This window comes from Quercus lobata, chromosome 1 (assembly GCF_001633185.2).
Source record: "Quercus lobata isolate SW786 chromosome 1, ValleyOak3.0 Primary Assembly, whole genome shotgun sequence".
NCBI lineage: Eukaryota > Viridiplantae > Streptophyta > Magnoliopsida > Fagales > Fagaceae > Quercus > Quercus lobata.
The window spans coordinates 12923274-12945293 of record NC_044904.1 but is presented as its reverse complement, the minus strand read 5'-3'; the positions used below and the strand labels follow the sequence as shown (position 1 = coordinate 12945293).

Here is a 22020-nt window from a genome sequence, read left to right as displayed (position 1 = left end):
ATTTGTAAAAAATAATTACCTCATTAATAAATAAAAAACATGTATCAATTAGTAGTTATTTTTGCACATATATAATTTGTTTAGTAAATTCTGATACAGATAACATAGTATCATTTTATACAAAATATTTTTTCCTATTTAAGATGCATCAATTTTATAATTTTGATTAAATATTATAAATATTAGATGGGTTTTTGAATGCACTAGTTAAAAAAAAAATAAAAAATAAAAAAAAAACAAAAAAAACAAAACAAAACAAACAAACAGTCCTACTACTTTGAGAAATAGCAAAAGTAAATAAATAATGAAATAAGTTTCACTAAGAAATAATTGAGCGAGCCTTATTGCATTGGAAAAGTAACAAAAACTAATAAACAAATATATATATATATATATATATATATTGATGAGAAAAAATATCTTATTAATTGAATGTTATGTGACTTTCTAAAAAAGTTTATCGATTGTAATAAAAAAATCAAGCTTAATCAATGCACTATTGCACTCGTTAACTGGATCAAATTTTAAATGATGTGATCCTATATACTGTCATATTAAAAATTATAAAAATAAAAGAAATCATGAAATGGACTCTCCCCCTTCTAGTCCTATTGAATCTCATATAGAGAGTCTATTTGTCTTAACTTGTGCCTGTGTGGTACACTTTTTTGATGAATGTTTGGTGTAGTTTATTTTTCATCCTTTTACAAATGAATTTGTTTGAAATAAATGTTTCTTAAAAAAATGAATTTAATAAAACCATATTTTGAAAAAGTGTAGTTTGAAATTAGCACTTTATTATAAGTTAGTTTATTTAATTTAGGACCAAGTTTAACTAAAAAATTTGTTGTAGTTTTAGGTTACAACCTTAATCAATATATTTTTATTAAAGGTAAATTTTGACAAATCCACTATTGGATTACATATTTTTTCTTATATTCTCCATGCTTGCAAAATTTTTATAAAATTAAAGATCAATAGCTATGTTATCAATAAATTGTTTAAATTGTAAGTTTTTGTAATTTAAAATTATACATAAAATATAAGCTTATAGAACATATAGTAAATAATATCCGATTAACACAAAATTTGATATGTGTATTAAGAGCATAAAGAACATGCAATTTAACAATTAGATTTTCAAAATATGTAGTAATGTCTATTTTATTGAGTAAGGTTGTAGCCTTAGGCTCAATATCTTTTTATTAAAGGTGAATTTTGACAAATTCACTATTAAATTACATCTTTTTCATATATTTTCCATGCTTGCAAAATTTCTATAAAATTAAAGATTAGTAGTTATGTTATCAATAAATTGTTTAAATTACAATTTTTTGTAATTTAAAATTATACATAAATTATAAGCTTATAGAACATATAATAAATAATATCCAATTGACACAAAATTTAACATGTGTATTAAGAGTGTAAAGAATATGCAATTCAACAATTAGATTTTCAAAATATGTAGTAATATCTATTTTATTGAGTAACCAATTTTATAGCTAAATTTTGTTCTTTAATTTATTCGATTTACATATATTTTATTTTTAAAATCTCATATTTTTTAGATAAAAGTTATTTTTAACCAATTTTATTTTTAATCTAAATAAGCCAATGAAAGGCAGAAAATAACTCATCAAAACACACTTTATAGTCTTGATACATGATAATTTTCTTATGGTTAGCAATAGAAAAACCAAGCCGTATTACATGCAATTAGGAATTAGCAGTCACTTGGACTTTTTTTTTTAAAAAAAAAAAAAAAATTTAGAGAGAGTTTCAACCTATGACGTCCACTCTTGATGATAGCTTTTTATCATCAGACCAAAACACCAATCAGTTTTTGGTGTAAGTGAGAATTGAATCCCAAATCTCTTATTCAACCGTCGCTTGGACTTGAATGAAAGTTGTATTTCAATTTTTGATATACATATGTTTCATTTGTTATATATATATATACTCCATGTAGGCATAGTGGTAACGCAAGTGATAGTTTTGGAGGTGGCAAAGATGGTACGTGGCAGAGGAAGTATTGGTGGTGGTAACAACAATGATAGGAGTGACAATGGTGTGATGGCACAATAATGGTTGTGGTGGTGTGTTAACAATAATAGTGATTTTGAGGATACTAATGATAAAGGTAGTGGAAGCACAAAAGAATGGAGGGAGTGAAAGCATAATGGAATAGTACAAAATATTTTCCACTTTTCATTGATTTTTCTTTTTAGCCATACCAAACTATATATATATATATATATATTTATATATATAATGTTTCTTTATTGGATGCGAATTTTAATAAATCAACCATTAAATTACATTATCTTCGCATATTCTCCTTACTTGCCAAATTTCAAGACAATCAAAGATCAATAATTAGGTCATCGATTAAATATTTAAAGTGCAAGTTTTTATAATTTAAAATTATGATGAAATATGGGTATTTGATCAAATAGTAAATAATATTCGATTAATATGAAATTTGGTATATGTGTTAAGAATATAGAGAATATTTGAATATGTAATCCAATAATTGGAGTTTCAAATTATTTATTCATTAAAAGTTATTAGGTAATGTAATATATATAAGGAGAAATTACATATTACCACTCTACACTATATTCCTGATTACACTTTGTACCCTAAACATTTTAAATGCACGTTTTGCACTCTAAACTATATGGTTCTTGTTTCACTTTACATCTTAGCTTTAAGTTTACAGTTAACTTGGATAGAAAAATATAACACCACATGAAGATGAAGATACCTAATTGCCTATTTTTTTCAATACTTTAAAAATAAAATATAAATTACACTTTACCACCCTAAATTATACTCATAATTATACTTTGGATTTTAAACTTTGAATTTTCAACTAAGTTAATAGCAAATTTAATGTTAGGGTGTAAATTGCAAAGTGTAATAAGAGTCATAGTTTATAGTGTAAAACATGCATTCAAAAATTTTAAGGTGCAAAGTGTATAATATGGGGTATAGTTTAGGGAGGTAAATTGTAATTTTCCCAATATATAAAGTTGTGTGTAAGTTTTTATTTTTCTGTGTATGGGTTTTTATATCCCTTCTATTTCAAAACTCTTTTTTGACTAAAAAGAAACGGATAGGGTTCCTTTGACAAACCACGAGTAGACTTAGGTGGCTTTCTTTATTTGTTGTTGGGCCATCTATTGTCTGGTCCATTGATAGAGGCATAAGTGGGTGAAATTAGCATGGAAAATCTTCATAGAAATATTCATGTACTTTTACTTGTCTTCGGAAGGAATTATACTGAAATGTGGAGGCAGTTGAGTTAAAGGTGTCCGCTTCTTTTGAAAAATTGTACAAATTTTATAACGTCACGTTTTTCATGTTTAACATGAGGCAATTGCCATCGTCCTCATTTTGACATTTCACTACTAAGTCTTACACCTTCATTGACCACATAACCACATTCACAACATATTTGAAAACTAAAACTAGCGGATTTTGAGGGCTGTGTTTGGTATGGTTTTCTAGAAGCCAGCTTTCAATTTGGCATTTGATAAGTAACCACTTCTAAGTTCTAACTACTAGTTGACAATAAAAACTCATTTTGATTATTAAAATAGAAATCTAAGAAGATAGAAATCTAGAAATGTTAGAATAGCGAAAAGATAATATATATATATATATATATAATTTTCTCTCATATAAATTTGATAAAGATGATAGAAAAGTGAAATGATAAAATATGTGATTGGAATTAATTTAATATTATACTCTTATTACATAAAAAGAGATAATAGAAAAAATTAAAATTACAAAAAATAAAATAGTAAATTTCATGTACAAAACAATCTCTCTCCACTTTTTTCTCCCAGTTTGGAAGGATAGTTTTTGGTGGGCATGGATGGAAAATTCCATCCACCCACTTTTCCATCATTCTTCATTTTCATCACACCAAATAATAGAAAACTCTCATTTTTCATCATTTTATTTTTCCACCCAAACAAATAGACTATGAGGATCTGAATGATACTGTTATAAGGTTAGAACACAAAGTTATCAATACTATAGTGTATTGATTGATAAATATTAAATATATGAGATTCGATACAAGGGGTTGAAACTTGAGACATCTTGGTTCGCATATTAGGCTACATCAGTCAATGTCGGGCGTACCAAGAAAAATAGGGTATTTGACCAGTGAATCCATAACGTTTCGGTACATATACATGTATATTCTTTTCAGTAATTTCCTAATAAAAAGGAGTTAATTTTTGTAATTTTCCCTCCTATAAAAGTCATCTCTCCTAATTGACAAATACCTTTGCTTCCCCCCATTCTTGTTTCTACGTGTGTGTGTGTGTCTCTCACAATGGCTTTAGTAATTGTTAAGAAGAAAGAAGAAATAAATAGAGCTTAAACGATGTCGTATTGGAAGATTAGTTGAGCACGTGCTGGTCACACCGGTTCCATAACAGATTGAAGCAACTAATTGACACGTGCCTTAATGTTATTGGTAGATTAGCTTTTCTGTAAGTTAGTTAGGATTTGTAACAGTTTTTCCCGCTTCTTTTCATTCTTGTCTTTCCTCTGCCCAGTTGTATATAAAGCAGAGTAATGTATTAGTTTAAATATACTTTTCATTCTCGGTTAAGCAATAAGAATCTTACCATTCAGTCTAGAATTCTTACTGCGATTTAGATATTTTCTGTTTCAGAGCCTTAAGCGTGTCCGTTCCCAAAGTTTCCAAAATTTCCTTCTCTTCCAAAGTTTTCTTTGCATTCTTGTTTAGCTTTGAAAATTCATCAATGGCGTCCACTAAGATGTACCTCCTTCTGCTAATGAAACTTCAAATGATCCCTCTTCTGATCCTTTGATTCCTTCTTTTCTGATTTAGATTGTTCTATTCCTATTTTCCCAACTTCTGTTCTTCCATTTTCATTACCAGATCCAGATTCCCCTCTTTTATCACTTGCAAATTCTGCAGATACTAGTGTATGCATACCTTCTATTGAATGTCCTAATTCTGGTTCTATAGCCTCACCATCTGTTCTCCCATTAGCTTCTTCTCCTGTTCCACCCTCTGATTATCCTCTTTGAAAATCCTCTAGGTCTCATAAACCTCTTTCTTATCTGCAAGATTACTCTTGCAACTCTATTTCAAAACCTACTGCTAGTGCTCCTTATGATATTGCTCATCATGTCTCTAATGCTCATCTTAGTACTTCTCACCATTCCTTTGTTCTTGCTTCCTCTTCTACAACTGAACTTGAATCTTTTCACCAAGCCGTTCAATCATCTGATTGGAGAAATCACTGCTTTAGTTACAACTCACACTTGGGATGTTGTTACTTTACCCTTTGGCAAGGTACCTATTGGTTGCAAATGGATTTATAGGATCAAATACAAACTAGATGGCTCAGTGGAAAGGTATAAGGTCAGATTAGTGGCAAATGGTTATACTCAGCAAGAGAGTTTGGATTATTCAGAGACTTTTTCTCCTGTTGCTAAATTTGTTTCTGTGAGGGTTTTATTGTCTATTGTTGCTGTAAAACGTTGGCAATTGCATTAGCTAGATGTTAATAATGCGTTTCTTCATGGTGAGCTTGATAAATAAGTTTATATGCAATTGCCTCAGGGTTTTCATAGCAAGGGGACTGTCATTTGGCTAGTAACAGACCTCTAGTATGCAGACTTAGAAATCTCTTTATGGCTTGAAGCAAGCCTCTACACAATGGCATGCCACGCTATCTGCAACCATTGTACAATTTGGATTCATACAATCTAAACCAGATTATGTACTTTTTGTCCACTTAAAGGGATCATCTTTCATAGCCCTTTTGGTTTATGTTGATGATATTCTTATCACAGGGAATGATCCTTATTGTGTGACTGAGTTAAAGAAGTTACTTGATAGTAAGTTTGGAATAAAAGATTTTGGTGCTTTGAAGTATTTTTAGGGACTTAAAGTAGCAAGAAATGAAAAGGGGATTAGTCTTAATCAAAGGAAGTATGCTTTGGAGGTACTCAAAGATTCATGTATGCTTGGTTGTAAGGTAGCAAAGATGCCAATGAAGCAACATTTGAGATTGTCCAATGATGAAGGAAAACTTTTTATGGACAATATAGAAGGCTAATTGGGAGGATGATGTACTTGACCTTAATTGTACCAGATATTTGTTATGCAATACACAGGCCCAATCAATTTTTGAGTGAACCTAGAGAACGACACATGTTGGTAGCTCAGAGAATATTGCAGTAGATAAAGAGCACTTCTGGTCAGGGAATTTACTTTCCAGCTAACTCAGATTTTCAATTGAAGGCATTTTGTGATGCTGATTGGGTAGGATGTCCAAACACAAAATAGTCTTTAATAGACTGTTGTATTTTCTTGGGAAATAGTTTGATTTCATGGAGGTTTAAGAAACAAACAATAGTTTCTAGATTTTTTGCTGAGGTAGAATAATGTTCAATGGCAACCACATGTTGTGAGATAACTTGGTTATTCTAGTTGCTTGAAGATTTCAAGACACAGCATCATAAAGCATCTCTACTCTATTGCGATTGTTAGGAAATATGTGTTTCACATATTAAAAACATATGTCTTGATTTAATGTAATTGGTTTATCATTTGACAAAACGCACTTTACTTGTATTTGGATAGATTTAGGATGTTTTAAATACTTCAAGAAACCTTGTTTCAAGTTCACGTATTGAAGCTTTCAAGTCTGTTCAAGAAAACAAGTTCAGAGTGCAAAATCATTAAAACTCAACAGCTAGTCGACAACTGCATCTATCGAGCTTAAGGAAGCTGTTCTTCATTTGGTGTGCTCGACACCTGCTCGATAGCTGCTATCTATCGAGGTTTAAGATTTTCAGAATTTGAATCTGATTTTCTTGGGATCCGTGACTGTGTCTTTGGGCCTTCTTTTCTCCTAACCCTAGACATATAAAAGGATCAGTTTAAGGGCCATCAAAGAGTTCACAAGTTGCACAAGTATTGAGCAAACTCTGTTCAAGCAAATTGTGACCGGAGACGAAGTTCTTGCCCTAGTTCATCTCCTTCTCTTGAAGAAGTTGCTGTGTATGTGCACCGTAGGGTTTTATGACCAAGCATCCTCTTGATCTTCATCGTTTGGATGAAATGAAAAACTTTGCAACCAACAACCTTCTTAGTTGGTAATTGAAGTCGCGTACTGGGATCCGCGCAATTGGTTAGTCACGTACTGGAAGTCATGCATCAAAAAAGGGAATTGTCACTATAGAACAAGTCCAATTGGGTATTGGTGTAAGGGTTCAACTGTAGGTTGGTAAGGTACTTGGATTCCTTTACTTGTAACCACTTGTTGTGATAATAGTGGAATTTCGGGAGTGGTAACCTGAAAATCACCCAGTGAGGTTTTTGTCGTTAGGTTTTCCCCATTCGTAAACAAATCACCATGTTATTTATTTTCCGCTTCATTATTAGTTTATTGGTGATTTTGTTTGTACTACCACGCGTTTGCATGATAAATTGATTAATTAATAATTTGGCTAATTAATTAATTAATTACTATCATAAGGGGTCATTCAGTTTGTGGCCTATCAGCGATAATAAGGCAGCTTTGCACATAGCAGCCAATGCAGTATTTCATGAAAGAACCAAACACATTAAAGTGGCTTGCTAGCTTTCATGAATTTGTTAAAAAGATTAGGTGTGTTGAATGTTTTTAGTGCTTCTATCAAATACCTAGAACCTTTCTAAGACTCACTAGCAGCTCCTACATCAAAAGCAGCCGTAGTCTTGAGGGGACTATTAAGAAAAAAGAAGAAATAAAGTGAGATTAAATGATGTTGCATTGGAAGATTAGTTGAGCACGTGCTAGTCACATCGGTTCCATAACATATTAAAGCAACTAATTGACATGTGTGTTAGGTTCTAAGGATTTAGGATCTAAATGTATTAGAACTTTAATATGTAATGTTGGGAAAGTATGTTTATTGTAAAGTTGGAATTGAGTAATTGCAGAAAATTACTATTCACTTTCTGCAAGACTTGATTGATTGAAAATTAAACTCGATTGATCAAAACTCATGCAGATTGTTTTTTTGCAGAATTTTCCAACTCGGCTCAAGATCATATGACGTGTAGGGTTTTATATTTTGCTTTAAGTATAAAAGGAAAAACCCTACTCACGTTTTATTGTTGTTGTTTATGTTGTGTGTATGAATCTCTTGTGAGATCTAGAGGCGTTTGTCTTCATATATACTTAGAGTTATCAAGATCAAGATTGATGTCGAGAGCTTGGTGATTGTTTTAGTTGTTGCATAAAGAGCTTAAAGAAAAACACAAGTAGGAGTACTTGTGGTTGCTGTGAATCCAAGAAAGAAGTAATCTGTGGACTCGGACCTATAACATGGTCGTGTAGTAAGTTTTCTACTCGAGATAGCAATAGGATGTTAGTAGTTTAAGTCGCTTTTGTAAAACTTCAATTCTTTCATAGTGGATCTGTTTTACCTTGAGGATAGATAGGTTAAATCCTCCTCAAGTTTTTTACCAGTTTGGTTTTCTTGAGTTATCATATCATTGTATTCTTTATTTTCCTCATTGTTTCAATGATATGATTTACTTGTGTTAATCTAGATCTAAAAAATTTGCCTAAGTTAATCACTTGGCTAAATAACTCGGTTAATCTGTTTATGTTTAAGAAGTCTAAAAACGTACAACGTGCCTTAATGTTATTCGTAGATTAGCTTTTCTGTTAGTTAGTTAGGATTTGTAACAGTTTTTTCCACTTCTTTTCATTCTTATCTTTCTTCTGCCTAGTTGTATATAAATTAGAGTAATGTATTAGTTAAACATACCTTTTCATTCTTGGTTAAGCAATAAGAAGCTTACCATTCAGTCTAGAATTCTCTCTACGATTTAAATATTTTATGTTTTAGATTTTTATCAGTAATACTTGAAAGTTCAAATAATATAGGAACACCCTTGAACGTTTAGAACCCCAATTTACAAATTACCAATTCAAGCTTTATATCAAACAATTAATGTGCGGAACATGAACAAAAGCTTAATACAGAATTGGTAAACAATTTGTGCCAATTAAAATCACATCCACAGCAGAAAATAAAAGGCAAAGATAAAGGGAAGAGAGATGCAAACACAAGGATAACACACAATATGTTATCGAAAAGGAAACCGAAGCTTTCGGCGTAAAACCTCTTCGCCACCCTCCAAACGGTAAACAATCCACTAAAAAATGTAGTTGGAATACATGAACAGTAATAGACCCTCCAAGCCTAATCTACCCAGTATACCTAAGCCTTCCAAGTTTCTTGCTCCAACGAGGTTGCGTCGAACCTATTTCTTTTCTAGCTTCCTAAATTCCGCTACTTGACCATAGCATCAACCAATGTAAATTGGTTCCTTCCTAACTGCTTCCCAGAATACCAAACAACCCTCTCACAATAATGGATATGATGAGAAAAAGATTTTGGTAAAATGTCTCTCAAGGATTTAACAATGGAGAGGAAGAGAGTTGAGGAATTTTAAAGATTCTCTTATGTAAAGATTGTGGATGAATCAATCTTGTTTTACTCTAGGGTTTCTCTCTCAAAATTCTCTCTGGAAGCTCTCTTTCTTTCTTGAGTATAAGGGTTATTTATACTAGGGTGAGAAAGGAATGTGAAATGTCAGGTTTTTCAAAATAGGGCTGGTTCGCGGCTTGGCCTCGCGACTTGATTGAGTCACGAGATCCAGCCGCCAGATAACAGACTGGCTAATTGTCCTATTTTGTCCTGTAGTGCTCCAGCTAGCATGATGCTTCAACTTCTAGCATGTTTGGCACGCGTGTTGCTTCTAGCTGCTTGCAGCCTCAAGTCACTCGTGAGATCCAGCCGCAAGACTCTGTTTTCTTGCACACTCTTGAGCATTCAACACTCTATAGCATTCAACACTCTATCTCACTCACTACCCTTACAACAAACCCACCTAAATTTAGGGTTACTAATTGCTGAAATACAAACAAATTTGGCATGGAATAAAGCCAACAAAATGGTTGATTAAATTCAACCTTACAATACTTAATAGCCACAACAATATAGCCCACTTTTTTGGGGAAATAATCAAATATGGCATGGTTGATTTGGGTAAAATGTCACAAACTAAATAATTTAGGGGAAAATGTCACAAGCTAAAAATCAAAACCGTTCAAAAGAAAACAAGTGAGTGGGTTTACACATATTCACATTCGCACTAAAAGAAATAATGGAGAGAGAGGAAGGCAATCTTTTACCTCCCAGTTACAAATAGGCAAATGCACGAGATACATATTCTCCACATACAGCCATTTAACTCCCTTTCCACACTTAATTCATTTATAACTTACATTTATTCAGCTTCTCACATCTATTCATTTATTTCTTGCATAATTTGAATCATAAACACTAATAATCTTGAATATTTCATATACGTTGATGAGTACAATGTACGTAAATCTCTGAACTAATAATCCACTTCAAGTTTGTTTCTGAACAGAATGGCAGCAACCAATGCTTCCTTATTGGGGAAGAAAATTCCAAAACACACACCATTTTGAGAAATAAAGGCATATAATCCCTAAGTTATGGCTTCATTGAGTACTTTATCAGGCCAGAAAGTTCATAACGTAGTTTCCCCACTCAATACGCTTTGGATCAAAGTCAAACAAATGCATATCGGCATCACTCTCTCTTGCAGCCACTTGTAGCTTTTCAGTGTTGGAATCATCAAAACTGTATTGAATTAAAAAGCTATTATCTGTTGACACATTGATAACACGACTGAAAAATTAAGCATTAAAATAAATAATACCCACCTTCCTGTAAAGAATACATATGGTTTGTAGAGTTCAACCAATCGCATACCTACTTCGACCTTCCTCTTACTATCAATATACGTGTCCCGATAGTACTGCTGGCAAAGCACTTCATTTGCTAACCATAATACCTTTAAAGAATAAAGTCAGAAAATAAAAATAATGATATTATAGCATAGAGAATATGTAAGTGTGTTGAGAGAGAGAGAGAGAGAGAGAGAGAGAGAGAGAGAGAGAGAGAGAGAGAGGTTTGTGTTATTTATTTATTTGATATTTTATTGTGTATTTTAATGGTAGGGTCTGGGTTATATATATATATTAATATATATTTTTTTATTGTAAACGGAACTATATATTATTGTATTAGATATTTATTATGATTGTATTTGTATATGAAATTATATATTTTAATTTTTAAAGAAAATACAATATAGAAGATTTTAATGGAGGGTTCAAATTTAGAATAGAATTTAAATTTGATTAAAAATATAGAGTAGAATAATGTGTACAATTGTGAGACATCTAAAGCTATATTACAAGGTCAACCAAATGCCAAACAACTTCAATTTTATATATACAAGAAACAAGGCTTGACCACATTTCTCTTGCAAAAATTAAACAATATATATATATATATATATATATAATGCACACACAACACATATCTTCCTTGACATTCCAAGTTACCATGGATAGCCCCATTAATCAAATATGATATTTCGCACAGTATAATGTTCTCAATTTTTCTATTAAATCTAAAAACAAGTGATAAAGATGTACACTAAGTTTGGATTGAGAGAGACAAGAGTAGACTATTGTGGAATGGAGAATTGATTTGAGAGGATTTGGAGGGGTTCTCAAACCCTTTTTTTAATCCCTTCAATTTGTGAGAATTTGAAGGAGAAGCGATTCAAGTTTAATTAATTTTATATACTTCCTATTTTGTCCTTAATATTTCTTAAGTATATGGTTAAATAAATGAATGATATAATTACTAATTTCTTTACGTATTTTCCTTTCCTTTCCTTCCAACTCTACAACATAATTAGAGGATCAACAACATCGAATCTCCTCTCCTCTCTTTTAATTTTTGAAACATGCAAGTAAGGGAAAAAATATCTACTCCCCCTTTTCACTCTCCGCTGCTCCTCCTTTCAAATTTCAGCAAGTACAAAGAATTAATTTCGGTGCCTATAAAAATAGGCACCTATCTTAGTGTTTTACAATTTTTTCCCCATGAATTTGAAAATGAGAAACTATTACTAAATATGGGAACCAAATTAAAATGCCTTACACTTTCATATTTCATGTATATAATCTTGGTTACTAAGTAAAAAACAAACCTTCAACGGCAGTTTATATCGAATAGCCATATATGCATGAAATCGAGCCATACTGCCAAACACTATCAACTTCCCGACTTTGATTGATTTCCCATTTTTACCAATTCACGGATTTCCAGTGAAGTACCGGAAGAGGAATTCTTTAAGAGTATATAATCTCATTGGATTTCTCAATGAAGAACCAGCATGGAAGATGATCTGAGAAGACTTATTTGCATGAGCCACCATGGCCACAGTCATAGAATTTACCACCATGTCTGCTGGTATCTGCATGACTTTCAAATTTTCATATTTAATATATACTTATTGAAAAGAGTAAATGTGCAAACACAACCATAGAAGCAAGAGCAATAGATGTGTGTCTACATGTGCTTGCATAAAGAATGAAGAATGAGTTTAACTCACTATATCTAAGATTGACTTAGGATGGGCTTTAAAGTATTCCAATTTTTCTTTAGCGTAGGCAAAAATTACTCCATCAATGGTTCTGTAACAAGAAAATTAAGTGCAAGAAGACATGAATCACTCACGAAAAGAAAAAGACAAGAAAAAAAAAATCAATTTAATGTTATTTTCTTAAACCTCAATTACCCAAAATTCTGAGCTTCTATAATTTTATGACAAACTATGATTACCTTGTGCCTTCAATCCAACCTGAAAATGGTTATTTGTATGTACTGGTTACCACGGTGGGTCATATGATGACTAGAGGCAGATTCTGATTAAATTGTCCTAAAAGCATTTCTCCCATTTCCTTCGTATATGTGTAAGTGTTTGACCATCCATAGAGTTTTGCCCTAGCAATTAATAAAAATAAATAAATATAATTAAAAAGAGGGATCAAATAATTAATTTGCTAGAGAATGGCTTCATTATTATTCACAAAATTTGAGCAAGGGTAAAACTTAGATATAGCACCTTAAATATTATTCCTTAAATAGGTTTACCCTTATTAAATTTCTATCATCTTTGGCGTTAAAAACATCTCCTATAGCTAGGTTTTTTTTTTCCCTGATCAATGAGAAAACCTGATGGATTAACTGGATTCTAATGGTTAGTAAATTCCTTCAACAGATCAAAGCTTGAATGGATCTAATGTTTCGTAAATTCTTCTTTACATCACCCAAAGACCAGATTACGTACACCTATGAGACCTAAAAGTTTCCTTCATGATAAACGTAACTTTTAATATTATAATCAGGAAACATAACTTTGTTAGATTCAAGAAAAATACAGTGCTGAACAGGTCATATTATGTTAGATTTTTAAAAACCTTTCAATGCCAAAATCCTTCATGGTGGATATGATTTGCTTCATTCGTGGCGCCTTGTACTTGTAATCTATCCAGGTATCCAGGTATTCCTTCACAAGTTCTTTTTTGGCATTGATTTCTAATTTTGAAGTTCCTTTTAGCGTGTCTCCCATGTAAAATGGGCTCTCTAGTATGTTCCCTCCCTTCTCGACGCACACATAAGCTATGAAACAACAACAATAGTTCATTGATGAGAGTTCATGTTTTACTATATATTCCAATGACGGATAATTTTGCATTGCAGATGAAAAAAAAAGAGGAAGATAATTCTTTTTGCACTGGCAATCATTACTTGACGTTCAAAACAGCTAATTAGTGTATAAGGGCAGAGTTCAAGTCTAAACTGACTGGTTGATACATGGAGAAGTACCTTCAATTTAACACAATTCTGTGCAAAGCTCAAAACATGCAAAGCTCCATATGTGTTGATGCCCAACGCAACATCATATCTAAAAGAGGAAAGAAATGAATAGAAAAAGTAAAGACGATTTATATTTTATCGTATGACTCTTTTGTTTACTCACACATTGTTCATAGTTACCTTTCATCAAAGTTTGTTGTAGTAGTAGAATTTAAGACGATGTCTATTTCTTTCCACATCTCTTCTCTCAATGTACAATCTTTGATTCCTAAATTCTCGTCACAAATGTCACCAGAGATAGGAGTAACCCTTTCAGAGATAAATGATTCTAGATTTGCACCCAAGTTGTTTCTTAGTACCATAAATAGGTCCTTTCCTAGTATCTACAAATAAACGAATTGATATGATTGATTAAACTCAAGGCTCTCAGAATGGTACAAAAGTACATTAAACTTTTATTTGTTTCATTGAAAAACTTTCAATAAAGATAGTTTGTTTTTTAGATTTTTCAGTGTTTAGTAGCATAAAAAAAATCGGTCAAATGGAAAACCGAAAGCTCAAATTTGTGTGAAAACACAAGAGCTGTTTAGATGCCCAAATTTAAAAAAAAAAGAAAAAAGAAAAAAAAAAAAGCTCGGTTGATTTTACTCTAACTTAAACTAAGTGCGGAATAGAGTAAATACGAGGGGATAAACAATAAAACTACTCTAATCCATATTCATCAAAACACAGAAGTAAAACGAAACCTAAAAGAGTAGCAAAGAAGAATGCAAACACAAGATAACACGCTGATGTGGTATCGAAAAGGAAATCAAAGAACTCGGTGAAAAAACTCTCCGCTGCCCTCCAAGCGATAAATCGATCCACTAGAGAATAAGTTGGAGTACATGAATAACAAAAGACCCTCCAATCCTAATCTACCCCATGTATTCGAGCCCTCCAAGCTCCTACTACCAACTGACTTAACGAAACCTTATCTTATTAAGCTCTCCGGATCACGCAATACACTCGATTGCATCCGCCAAGCCTTATCGGTTTCTTTTGGCAAATCCCTAAAGCTTCCCAAGTTTCAAAACAATTTCCACACTCTGAAAAGGTGTGGGTTGTGTTTAGATATAAATCTCATCTCAAGGTATAACAATGGGAGAGGGAAAGAGAAGAGGCTAGAATGATTTCTCACTAAGGATGAGTAGCTCTCTCTCTAAAGATGGGTGTGTATGTTGTAGAAAACTTATCTAAGAGTGTATGAATCTCTTGTGAGATTTAGAGATGTTTGCTTTTATACATACTTAAGGTTATCAAAATCAAGATTGATGTCGAGAGCTTGGTAATCGATTCAGTTATTGCATAAAGAGCCTAAAGAAAACACAAGTAGGAGTGCTTGTAGTTGTTGTGAATTCAAGAAAGAAGTAATCCGTGGACTCGAAGCTATCAAGTGGTCGTGGTAGTAAGTTTTCTACTCGAGGTAGCAATAAGATGTTAGTGGTTTAAGTCGCTATTGTAAAACTTTAATTATGTCATAGTGGATCTGTTTTATCTTGAGGATAGTTAGGTTAAATACCTCCCAGATGTTTTACCAGATTGGTTTTCCTAGGTTATCATATCGTTGTGTTCTTTATTTTCCGCATTATTTACTTGATATGATTTACTTGTGTTAACCTAAATTTGAATAATTTATTTAAGTAATCACTTAGCTAAATAACTAGGTTAATCAACTTGTGTTTTAAGGAGTTTAAAAACGTAAATGTTTTTTATCTGGTAAAAAAATATTGTTTTATTTATTTATTATAAATTTAACCCTATTAGTTAAAATTTTGGAGTATTTTTTTTTTTTTACTTGGGGCCTTAGGCGACCGCATTTCTTTCTCCATCATTCTGCCGACCCTGCAAGTGGGTGGGTTTACACATATTCACATCCTCAAACATTGGCAATTAAAGACATAGTAGAGAGAGAGGAAGGCAATTTTTTCCCTCCCAATTACAAATAGGCAAATGCATGAGATACATATACTCCACATACAGCCATTTAACTCCCTTTTCACACTTAATTCATCTATAACTTACATTTATTCAGCTTCTCACATCTATTCATTTATTTCTTGCATAATTTGAATCATAAACACTAAATGATCTTGAATATGTAATATACGCTGATGAGTACAATGTAAGTAAACCTCTGAACTAATAATCCACTTCAAGTTTGTTTCTAAACAGAATGGCAGCAACCAATGCTCCCTTATTGGGGAAGAAAATTCCAAAACACACCATTTTGAGAAATAAAGGCATATAATCCCTCAAGTTACGGCTTCATTGAGTACTTTGTCAGGCCAGGAATATGCGTGTTCATAATGTAGTCTTCCCAGTCAATGCATTTTGGATCAAAGTCAAACAAATGCACATCGGCATCACTCTCTCTTGCTGCCACTCGTAGCTTTTCAGTGTTGGAATCATCAAATCTGTATTGATTTAAAAAGCTATTATCTGTTGATACATTGATAAGACGACTGAAAAATTAAGCATTAAAATAAATAATACCCACCTTCCTGTAAAGAATACATATGTTTTGTAGAGTTCAACCAATCGCATACCTACTTAGACCTTCCTCTTACGATCAATATACATGTCCCGATAGTACTGGCAAAGCACCTCATTTGCTAACCATAATACCTTTAAAGAATAAAGTCAGAAAATAGAAATAATGATATTATAGCATAGAGAATTTGTAAGTGTGTTGAGAGAGAGAGAGAGAGAGAGAGATTGGTGTTATTTATTTATTCGATATTTTATTTTGTATTTTAATGGTAGGGTCTGGGTTAAATATGTGTTATTTATTTATTGGAAACGGAACTATATATTATTCTATTAGACATTTATTATGATTGTATTTATATATAAAATTATATATTTTAATTTTTAAAGAAAATACAATATAGAAGATTTTAATTGAGGGTTCAAATTTAGAATAGAATTTGAATTTGATTAAAAATATAGAGTAGAATAATGTGTAAAATTGTGAGACATCTAAAGCTATATTACAAGGCCAACCAAATGCCAAACAACTTCAATTTTATATATACAAGAAACAAGGCTTGACCACATTTCTCCTGTGAAAATTAAACATTATATATACATACATACATATATATATATATATATATATATATATATATGCGTGCTTGCACATACAACACATATTTTCCTTGACGTTCCAAGTTACCATGGTGAGCCCCATTAATCAAAAATGATATTTTGCATAGTATAATGTTCTCGAATTTTCTATTAAATCTAAAACAAGTGATAAAGATGTACACTAAGTTTGGATTGGGAGAGACAAGAGGTGACTATTGGGGAATGGAGAAATGATTTGAGAGGATTTGGAGGGGTTCTCAAACCCTTTTTTAATCCCTTCTATTTGTGAGAATTTGAAGGGAAAGGGATTCAAGTTTAATTAATTTTATATTCTTCCTATTTTGTCCTTAATATTTCCTTAAGTATATAGTTAAATAAATGAATGATATAATTACTAATTTCTTTATGCATTATCGTTTCCTTTCCTTCCAACTCTACAACATGATTAGAGGATCAACAACATTGAATCTCCTCTCCTCTCTTTTAATTTTTAAAACATCCAAATAAGGGGAAAAATATCTACTCCCCCTTTTCACTCTCCTCTGCTCCACCACTTGTCTCTCTTATCTTCTCCCATCCTCTCCTCTCCTTTCAAATTTCCTAGCAGAGTGGAAAGAATTCATTTCTGTGCCTATAAAAATATAGGCATCTTTCTTAAGGTCCAGTTGGATAGAATTTATTCTGTTGAAACTGAAAACTAAAAATACTGTAGCAAAATAATTTTTAAATGTGTGAATAGTGTCGTAAGACTTATTTTTAATGAAAAAGTTGCTGAAAAGTGAAATTTGTAGAACTCATGAACAATGCATGGATGCACTGTTCACTGCTGACTTGATCAACAACTGCAGCTAAAGCAAAAAGAAAAAAGAAAAAGAAAAAGGGGAAAATGCAAACTTAATACGTAGACTTAGATCCAAACCCACACTTAGTGTTTTACACTTTTTTCCCCATGAATTTAAAAATGAGAAATTATTACTAAATATGGGAACCAAATTAACATGCCTTAACTTTTATTTTTCATGTATATAATCTTGGTTACTAAGTAAAAAACAAACCTTCAACGGCAGTTTATATCGAATAGCCATATATGCATGAAATCGAGCCATACTGCTAAACACTGTCCCTTTCCCGACTTTGATTGATTTCCCATTTTTACCAATCCACGGATTTCTAGTGAAGTACCGGAAGAGGAATTCTTTAAGAGTATATAATTTCATTGGATTTCTCAATGAAGAACCAACATGGAAGATGATCTGAGAAGACTTATTTGCATGAGCCACCATGGCCACAATCATAGAATTTACCACCATGTCTGCTGGTATCTGCATGATTTTCAAATTTTCATACTGAATATATACCTATTGAAAGCAAGAGCAATAGATGTGTGTCTACATGTGCTTGCATAGAGAACGAAGAATGAGTTTAACTCACTATATCTAAAATTGACTTAGGATGGGCTGTAAAGCATTCCAATTTTCCTTTAGCGTATGCAGAAATTACTCCATCAATGGTTCTGTAACAAGAAAATTAAGTGTAACAAAACATGAATCACTCACGAAAAGAAAAAAGACAAAAGAAAAAAAAAAAATCAAGTTAATGTTATTTTCTTGAACCTCGATTACCCAAAATTCTGAGCTTCTATAATTTCATGACAAACTATGATTACCTTGTGCCTTCAATCCAACCTGGAAATGGTTCTTTGTAAGTACTGGTTACCATGGTGGGTCGTATGATGACTAGGGGAAGATTTTGATTAAATTGTCCTAAAAGCATTTCTCCCATTGCCTTCGTATATGTGTAGGTGTTTGACCATCCATATAGTTTTGCCCTAACAGTTAATAAAAAGAAAGAAATATAATTAAAAAGAGGGATCAAATAATTAATTTGCTAGAGAATGGTTTCATTATTATTCACAAAATTTGAGTAAGGGTAGAACTTAGATACAGTACCTTAAATATTATTCTACCCTTAGAGTAATGTTACAGGCACAAACTATTTTACAACATTTTTACAAAATGTTGATGTAGCTAACCTCTTATTGGTTTTCATCTAAGGCTACAATGAATATCACTTTTTCATTTATCAATAATCATTCACCACATCAGTAGTTTGTAAAATATTTTGTAAAATAGTTTGTATCTCTCGCATTGTTCTTACAAAGTAATGTTATAACCACAAACTATTTTACAACATGTTGATGTAGCCAACTTCTTATTGGTTTTCATCTAGGTTTACAATTAATATTACTTTTTCATTTACCAATAATCACTCACCACATCAGCGGTTTTTAAATTTTTTTGTAATATAATTTGTATCTTTAGCATTATTCTTATCGAGTAATATTACAGTCACAAACTATTTTATAATATTTTTACAAAATGTTGATGTGACCAACCTCTTATTGGTTTTCATTTAGGTCCACAATTAATATCTCTTTATTTAATTTCTACCATCTTTCTAATTAATTATCTCTACAAAGGCATTAAAAACATCTCCTATAGCTAGGTTTTCTTGCCCTGATCAATGACAAAACTTGATGGATTAACTGGATTCTAATGGTTAGTAAATTCCTTCAACATATCAAAGCTTGAATGGATCTAGTGTGTGTTTGGCAAAAATTAAAAAGTTAGCCTATTTTATTATTCAGATTATTTTTGCTACTATTTATGGGTCCTACTACACTTTTTGGTACTATTCATGAGTTTCACTGTACTATTATAGTTAACTTTTACTTTTATCAATAGTACTTTCAGTAAAAAGTTTTCAATTTCAGCAAAATAAGCGGATTCCAAATAGGCCTCTAATGTTTCGTAAATTCTTCTTTACATCACCCAAAGACCATACTACGTACACCTATGAGACCTAAAAGTTTCCTTCATGATAAACGTAACTTTTAATATTATAGTCAGGAAACATAACTTTGTTAGATTCAAGAAAAAGACAGTGCTGATCAGGTCATATTATGTTAGATTCTTAAAAACCTTTCAATGCCAAAATCCTTCATGGTGGATATGATTGCTTCATTCGTGGCGCCTTGTACTTGTAATCTATCCAGGTATTCCTTCACAAGTTCTTTTTCGGCATTGATATCTAATTTTGAGGTTCCTTTTAGCGTGTCTCCCATGTAAAATGGGCTCTCTAGTATGTTCCCTCCCTTCTCGACGCACACATAAGCTGTGAAACAACAACAATAGTTCATTGATGAGAGCTCATGTTTTACTATATATTCCAATGACGGATAATTTTGCATTGCAGATGAAAAAAAAAAAAAAGATAATTCTTTTTGCACTAGCAATCATTACTTGACATTCAAAATAGCTAATTAGTGTATGAGGGCAGAGTTCAAGTCTACACTGACCGGTTGATACATGGAGAAGCACCTTCAATTTAACACAATTCTGCGCAAAGCTCAAAACATGCAAAGCTCCATATGTGTTGATGCCCAATGCAACATCATATCTAAAAGAGGAGAGAAAGGAATATAAAAAGAAAAGAAGATTTATATTTTATTGTATGACTCTTTTGATTACTCACACATTGTTCATTGTTACCTTTCATCAAAGTTCGTTGTAGCAGCAGAATTTAAGACGATGTCTATTTCTTTCCACATCTCTTCTCTCAATGTACAATCTTTGATTCCTAAATTCTCGTCACAAACGTCACCAGAGATAGGAGTAACCCTTTCAGAGATAAATGATTCTAGATTTGCACCCAAGCTGTTTCTTAGTACCATAAATAGGTTCTTTCCTAGTATCTACAAATAAATGAATAGATATGATTGATTAAACGCAAGGCTCTTAGAATAGTACATTAAAAAAAATGGTTAAACTTATTGTGCACAAACTATTTTATATGGTCTAAAAATTAGCTGAAATTATGACTTTAAGTCTTGATTTTAGTTGTTTTTGGGGTGTGTGTAAAACTATGTAAAATATTTGTGTGTAATAAATACTTAAAAAAAAAAAAAAGTATTTGAACCTATTTAGAGTGTATAATATTATAATGTAATTAAATCCTAGGAAATTAAATAATTCTCGAATTAAAAGAAAGACTAAAATATAAATTAACCAATTAAATTTAGGGTCATTTTTTATTTTATCCTTGATATTTAAAAGTTTTGATTTAGTTCTCATTTTACTTTTTAAACATTAGAGAACAAAATAAAAATTTTCCTAAACTTAAAAGTGTAACTTATAGTTTAGTCTAAAGGAAATCATGTGTTTTACATGTAAAAACTAAAAACCAATAGTTCTGCGCATTCTTTTTATTGCTTATAAAATTAAAAAGAACCAAACGGGTACCTCATTCCGAAAACGTTGTGTAGCAGACTTGTTGTCTGAAGTTCTCAAAAGAAGATAGAGTTTTTTCACATTTGGTTGAGGCCTGAGTATTTTCTCCACAAAAACTGTGTCAATTTATACAATCAAAGTTATCACTTATCATTAACACCAACATCCTTTAATACATGCAGGCACAAAATCGTTAACAAGAAATACAGGGAGGTGGTGCTATATAGTATATACTATAAATTAGTGGAGCCAAGTGGAATACAAGCAACTTGGGTGACGCACGGGTCGTTTATAATTATAGATTTACACAAACATTAATATATGCTTTTTCAGGGAGAAAGAGAGAACCTTTTGCTAGAAAGCCTGTGGCACCAGTGACTAAGATAGTCTTGTTCTCAAAAAATGGAAGTATACGTTCCAACTCCATGAGAGAAGAAATTAGAGACGAAAGAGTAACTGATGATGATCTCAAGCAAAAAATAGGTGATTTGATTTCTAAGGCGGGTTTGAGAGTCACACCTTTCTTTTCTTTATATATATAGTTTGTTTTGGCACCTTCCTCTCATGTTTCTTTACTTTTTTGGGTATTCATTAATTGCATTGAAGTATAGTAGCCGAGTTGGACCACAAACCATCAAGTCTACATTATCTCGGTACCTAATTTACCTGGCTGTACCGAGTTGTCAACGTTCTTAATAATTATAATAAAAATTGGTAGTTCGTAGTTGTTTGTTAGCTCCTTTATAATCATAAGTTTACTTTG

General features: G+C 31.9%; 2 protein-coding genes across 2 annotated transcripts; both read right to left on the bottom strand.

The window, feature by feature from the left end:
• Positions 1-12271: 12271 nt before the first annotated feature.
• LOC115995243 (alcohol-forming fatty acyl-CoA reductase-like) lies at positions 12272-14201 on the bottom strand. Its single transcript, XM_031119737.1, has 3 exons — positions 14020-14201; positions 13849-13927; positions 12272-12433 (listed from the first exon to the last, which is right to left on the bottom strand). The coding sequence occupies exons 1-3, from the start codon at positions 14199-14201 to the stop codon at positions 12272-12274; spliced, it is 423 nt and encodes a 140-aa protein (XP_030975597.1).
• Positions 14202-16207: 2006 nt separating this feature from the next.
• Positions 16208-21745, bottom strand: LOC115979691 (alcohol-forming fatty acyl-CoA reductase-like). Its single transcript, XM_031101758.1, has 10 exons — positions 21606-21745; positions 21270-21373; positions 20520-20722; positions 20327-20427; positions 19950-20142; positions 18635-18796; positions 18400-18481; positions 18024-18290; positions 16379-16506; positions 16208-16295 (listed from the first exon to the last, which is right to left on the bottom strand). The coding sequence occupies exons 1-9, from the start codon at positions 21682-21684 to the stop codon at positions 16432-16434; spliced, it is 1266 nt and encodes a 421-aa protein (XP_030957618.1). The 5' UTR covers positions 21685-21745; the 3' UTR covers positions 16208-16295; positions 16379-16431.
• Positions 21746-22020: the final 275 nt, after the last annotated feature.

Coding starts and splice junctions, on each gene's coding strand:
- LOC115995243 (XM_031119737.1), bottom strand. CDS start 14,201: ATGGTACTAAGAAACAACTTGGGTGCAAATCTAGAATCATTTATCTCT. Junction 13,928..14,019: donor ACAACAAACTTTGATGAAAG/GTAACTATGAAC, acceptor TTCCTCTTTTAG/ATATGATGTTGCGTTGGGCA. Junction 12,434..13,848: donor AGAATTGTGTTAAATTGAAG/GTACTTCTCCAT, acceptor AAAGTCATGCAG/ATACCAGCAGACATGGTGGT.
- LOC115979691 (XM_031101758.1), bottom strand. CDS start 21,684: ATGGAGTTGGAACGTATACTTCCATTTTTTGAGAACAAGACTATCTTA. Junction 20,143..20,326: donor GCTTCTCCATGTATCAACCG/GTCAGTGTAGAC, acceptor GTTGTTTCACAG/CTTATGTGTGCGTCGAGAAG. Junction 18,291..18,399: donor CTAAGTCAATTTTAGATATA/GTGAGTTAAACT, acceptor AAAATCATGCAG/ATACCAGCAGACATGGTGGT.